General features: G+C 39.0%; 1 protein-coding gene across 7 annotated transcripts in view; it reads left to right on the forward strand.

Moving 5' to 3' along the window:
• Nucleotides 1-6,000, forward strand: part of EMSY (EMSY transcriptional repressor, BRCA2 interacting) — a 103,700-nt gene that overhangs the window by 17,542 nt on the left and 80,158 nt on the right. For all 7 annotated transcript variants that reach the window (XM_004381982.3, XM_023736576.1, XM_023736577.1 and 4 more), the window contains one exon: nucleotides 1,758-2,017. In XM_004381982.3, the coding sequence (XP_004382039.1) occupies nucleotides 1,758-2,017 (260 nt within the window). The remainder of the gene's footprint in view (nucleotides 1-1,757; nucleotides 2,018-6,000) is intronic.

The raw sequence follows: 6,000 nt of genomic DNA on the forward strand, positions 1-6,000 counted from the left end.
GGATATTAGCAGTGGTTTTTTGACAGTTCTAAAGAATTCTTTTCTTTACATGTGACTTAGTATATTTTGCTTTTTAATCAGTTCTGGGGGTTGAGAAATGACTTCTTTTTTGCTCTCTTTGGGGAATCTGCCTTTGAACAGTGCTATCTTTCAAGTATTCACTTGTTTTGATTGTCATGGAATAGAAATGTGAATAGATAACTGAAGGAATGTGCTTATTCAGCGTTTACTCCTATATTGTAATCTCTGTAATGTTTTCTTAAATTATTTTATGTAACGTATCATCTGATTGTTAGATTCAGTGAAGCATTCTAGAGAGTCCATCTTCTATATTTCCAACTGACTGTGATTTTTGAAGTTTTTTTTATTTGCAATCTTTAACCCCTTGATTCTACCCTGTGAAGCAGTTTGATTTCAAATTCACTTTTTTATTTTTAATTTCTGTTATGTCAGTATTGCTTTGCTTTTGATATCAATTGGAGATCATTAATATTTGATCTTCATTTTTCTTAGTATAGTTACAAATTTGATTTCTTTTTAACTTTTAGAAGTGGCATTTGCTTTTTTAGACAAGAATGATTCTAGGTCATTGTCAGCCTTGTTTAAATTAGAGTCTATAAATTGAAGGTATAAGGAGTTATATTTTATTTATCAATTCTGTGAATCATGCTATATAATTTTTTATGTCTGCTCTATAGAGATTTCCTTTGTAGGTTGCTAAGTTTTATGTTTCTCACTTGATTTTGTAAAAGCATTACAAAAACAATAGAGGCTTTACTCCATAAGAAAAAAGGTAAAAATCTGGAACTATTAATTAAGTTTACATCTGACTTCTATGGATTTAGCCAACGTAGTCTTTTAAAATAATTGTAGAGACCTATTTTTGATCATTTTAAAACACTGACAGTGAATTCCAAATGTCAAGAAACCATATCACATAATAGGTTGTTGTGTGATAACTATATAACGAATGATATAATTATTCATTCACCTAACTTCATATGTGTAACAGCACTATACCAGTGAAACAAACTAATAAGACATAGTTGTTTTCCTCTGGGAACCTCTTAATAATGGGAGATCTGCTGATAAACAATCACATTACCAGGTGGTAGGTGATACAGAAGAGAGTATACAGAGGCGATGTGGACTAGCTCTGCTTCACTGAGGAGATGGTTGGATCCTGCAGGATGATTAAGAGGTCATTGGTGGTAGATGGTATTCCTCAAAAAGCACTAGTATATAGAGACCTAGAGATGGATAGAGTGTGGTAAGATGGCTTTGGGTAATGTTGAGCAGTTCAGCATGCTGAGATTATAAGGGTGCACAGGATTAGGTGGAACTGAGTACTGTGTTCTTAGAAAGATACAAGTAAGATATGGTAATGATTTTGTATATCATCTTATAGGAAGATAAAAACTACTAAAGGATTTGAGGTGGGGCATTGGCATGGTTAAATGAGATTTTGTAACTGGTAGTAGGATGAAGGATCGAATGGACATCTTTTAGGAGGTTGTTGCTAAAATAGAGGCAGGACGTGAGGAATTGCAACATGGAACATTGGCCATAGGGGTAAAGAAAGGAGGGAAGGCAGAGACAATTTCTCTGAGGGAGAATTGATAGGACTTATTGGCTGATTGGGCTTAAGGCAAAGGGAGAAATCAAGGATGACGTGATGCACACAGAGGTTTTTTTAAAAAATTATAAAATGCAAGATTTGTTCAGTATAAATATAGCAATATTATTGTCACCTTCAGGTGTTAGCTGTTCAGATGAAGATGAAAAACCCAGAAAACGAAGACGAACAAACTCTTCTAGTTCCTCCCCCGTTGTCCTAAAGGAAGTTCCAAAGGCAGTTGTTCCAGTCTCAAAGACGATCACGGTGCCTGTGAGTGGCAGTCCCAAGATGAGCAACATCATGCAGAGCATCGCCAACTCCTTGCCACCACATATGTCTCCTGTCAAAATAACCTTCACCAAACCCTCAACACAGACGACAAACACAACAACACAGAAGGTATGTGATGGAGGGAGTCTCTGCCTGCCAGTGGCTGTTTCCGTCTCTTCCGGACAGTGTGATTCAGATTTAACAAACATGCACTGAGTGCTTACTATGTGCCTAGCATTATGCTTGGAATGTTGACATGTCTTACTTTGTTTAATTCCGCACATAAAGCTTTAGAATAGTTATTACACCCACTCCTCACCAACATGGTTAGGTTCCAAAGACCAGGTCATTATGCAAAATGGAGGATGACCACATCATTACATAACCACTAAATTACATCATTACATAATTGCCAAATTATATTATTACACAACTGCCAATCTACCTGATTACATAACTGCTAAACCACTGAGAATCGTGGCCCAGCCAAGTTGATATATAACCTTACCATCACAGCCAACATTACTCTCACCTCACACCTTGGTGTTTGTTACTGCCAGGTGTATGTAATCGATGTGCAAAATAGTCTGATAGTAGATGTTTTACTATTGTCGTAAATGCGAGATGTCAGATAACGAAATAGTAAGTTAGGAGTAGATGTATTTCACTGTTTGTACATGAGGCCCAGATGTGCTAAATGACTTGGCATAAGCTGACATAGCTAGCTGGTCTTTTACTTCTGAAACTTTCACTTTATTTTATAATTATGATACTGTTCGGGAAAAAATAAAAATACAAGTTTTTCTAACCTATATTAAGATGACTTTACCTTTAGGAACTCAGTTTTTACTTTGCCAGAGTAACCAAGTTGTCAGTGTTAGGTATTCAACAGAGGAAAAGAAGGATATATAATTGAATAATTGTTGTATTTTTTAAATTCTTTGTATGCTATCATCAGTTCATTCCTAAAATCTCCTCTAAGTATGTACAAATCATCAGTATTCTGTCAATTTCATGTTATTAGAACCCTCTGTCTTACCGTACCAGTCTGGACCCCAGTCGCTCTCTCGGCTTGCTGCATACCTGTTTTCTGGGATTTCCCTGTCTTCCTCTTTCTTAGTTTATTTACTCATTTTGGTGGAGCACATCATCCAGGCTTCCTGGTATATAAGCATATAGAAAGTAAATTTTTTTGAAACCTTGCATGGTGAATTAAAATTTTTTTTATCCTCCCTCCCACTTTATTCATAGTTTCCTTAGGTGAGTTATTCTAGGTTGGAAGTCATTTTCCCTGAGAATTTTGAAGATAGATTGTTCCATTGGCTTCTAGCTTCTAGTATGGCTTTGGAGAAACCCAATGGTGTTCTAATTTCACATTCTGTTTTTCTCTTTGAAAACTCTTAGGAACTTCTCTTTGACCTTACATTTCTGAAATTTCAAGGTAACGTTCCTTGGTGTGGGTGTTTACCCATTGGGTTGCACACTCAGTGGGCCCTTTCAATCTGGACACTCACGTCCTTCAATTCTGGGAAATTTCTTTGATTTTTCTCTGTTCTCTCTCTCCTTTATTTTTTTATTGTGCTTTAGATGAAGATGAATTTTCTTTTTACAAAGAAAATTAGTTTCTCATTAAACAGTTATTACACACATTGTTTTGTTACATTGGTTGCTAGCCCCACGATGTATCAACACTCTCCCCTTCTCAACCTTGGGTTTCTCCTTTCCAGCTTTCCTGTCCCCTCCTGCCTTCTCGTCCTTGTCCCTGGGCTGGTGTGCCCATTAAGACTCGTTTTGTTTTATGGGCTTCTCTAATCTTTGGTTGAAGGGTGAACCTCAGGAGTGACTTCCCATACTCATTGCTGTGAGTCGATTCTGATTCATAGGACAGAGGAGAACTGCCCCATAGGGTTTCCAAGGAGCAGCTGGAGGATTTGATCTGCTGACCTTTTGGTTAGCAGCCGAACTCTTGAACACTGTACTACCAGGGCTCAGGAGTGACTTCAGTACTGAGTTAAAATGGAGTCCGAGGGCCATCCTCTCAGAGTTTTACTAGCCTCTGTCAGACCAGTAAGTATGGTCTTTTTTTGTGAGTTAAAATTTTGTTGTACATTTTTCTCCAGCTCTGTGAGGGACCTGCTATTGTGATCCCTGTCAGAGCAGTCAGTGGTGATAGCCGGGCACCATGTAATTCTGTTGGACTCAGTCTGGTAGAGGCTGTGGTAGTTGTGGTTCATTAGTCCTTTGACTAATCATTCCCTTGTGCCTTTGGTTTTCTTCATTCTCCCTTGCTACAGACAAGGTGGGACCAATGGATTATCTTATATGGCCGCTCACAAGCTTTTAAGACCCCAGATGCTACTCACCAAAGTAGGATGTAGAACATTTTCTTTGTAAACTACATATACCAGTTGAGCTAGATATCCCGTGAGACTATGGTCCCCGGCCCTCAGCCCAGTAATTTGGTCCCTCAGGGAGTTTGGATGTGTCCATGAAACTTCCATGACCTTGCCTTTGTTAAGTGGTGTGACTTCCTCAGTATTATGTACTCTTACTGTTCACCAAATTTATAACTTATCTATAGTCTGTTTGGTTTTTTTCCCTTCTCAACCCTCCCCTCCCTTGTAACCATCAAAGATTGTATCTTTCTGTGTATAAACCTTTTCATGAGTTTTTATAATAGTGGTCTCATACAGTATTTGTCCTTCTGTGATTGACTTATTTCACTCAGCATAAAGCCCTCCAGATTCATCCATGTTGTGAGATGTTTCGCAGATTCATCATTGTTCTTTATCATTGCATAGTATTCCATCGTGTGTATATACCATAGTTTGTTTATCCATTCATCTGTTGATGAGCACTTAGGTTGTATCTATTTTTTTGCTATTGTGAATAATGCTGCGGTGAACATGGGTGTGCATATGTCTATTTGTGTGCTGGCTCTGGTATATTCCTAGGAGTGGGATAGCTGGATAGTATGGTATTTCTATTTGTAGATTTTAAGGAAGCACCATGTTGTTTTCCAAAATGGTTGTGCCATTTTGCATTCCCACCAGCAGTGCATAAAAGTTCGAATCACCTCACAGCCTCTTCAACATTTGTTACTTTCTGTTTTTTTGGTTCGTGCCAGTAGTATTGGGGTGAGATGGCATCTCATCATAGTTTTTATTTGCATTTCTCTAATGAGTAGTGGATTGTGAGCATTTCCTCATGTGTCTGTTAGCTGCCTGAATGTCTTCTTTGGTGAAGTATCTGTTCATATCGTTTGCACTTTTTTTTTTTGGTTATTGTTGTAGTTTAAGTGTAAGTTTACATTTCAAGTTAGTCTCTTATACAGAAATTTATACATACTTTGTTATGTGACCCTAATTGCTCTCCCCATACTGTGACAGCACACTCCTCCTTTCCACCCCTGATTCCCCATGTCCATTCAACCAGCTCCTGACTGTCTCTGCCTTCCCCTCCCACCTCCGGACAGAAGCTGCCTGTTTAGTCTCTTGTATCTAGTTGAGCTAAGAGGCATACTCCTAACGAGTATCACTTTATGTCCCACAGTCCAGTCCAATCCTTGTGTGAAGGGTTGGTCTCGGAAATTTTTTTAGTTATGAGCTGATAGAGAATCCGGGGGCCATGCTTTCCAGGGTTCTTCCAGTCTCATTCAGACCATTGAGTTTGGTCTTCTTACTAGAATTTGAGTTCTGCACCCTACCTTTCTCCTGTTCCATCAGGGGCTCTCTGTTGTGTTCCCGGTCAGGACGGTCATTGGTGGTACCCAGGCACCATCTAGTTCTTCTGGTCTCAGGCTGATGAAGTCTCTGGTTTATGTGGCCCTTTCTGTCTCTTGGGCTAATACTTCCCTTGTGTCTTTGGTGTTCTTCATTCTCCTTTACTCCAAGGTGCTTGGGACCAATTGATGCATCATAGATGGCCACTTGTGAGCTTTTAAGACCCCAGACGCCACTCACCAAAGTAGGATGCAGAACATTTTCTTAATAAACTTTGTTGTGCCAGTTGACCTACATGTCCCCTGGAAGCATGGTCCCCAGACCCCTACCCCTGCTACTCTGTCCCTCAAAGTGTTTGATTGTATTCAGGAAACTTCTTAGCTTTGGTTT

This window comes from Trichechus manatus, unplaced genomic scaffold (assembly GCF_000243295.1).
Source record: "Trichechus manatus latirostris isolate Lorelei unplaced genomic scaffold, TriManLat1.0 scaffold00088, whole genome shotgun sequence".
Taxonomy (NCBI): domain Eukaryota; kingdom Metazoa; phylum Chordata; class Mammalia; order Sirenia; family Trichechidae; genus Trichechus; species Trichechus manatus.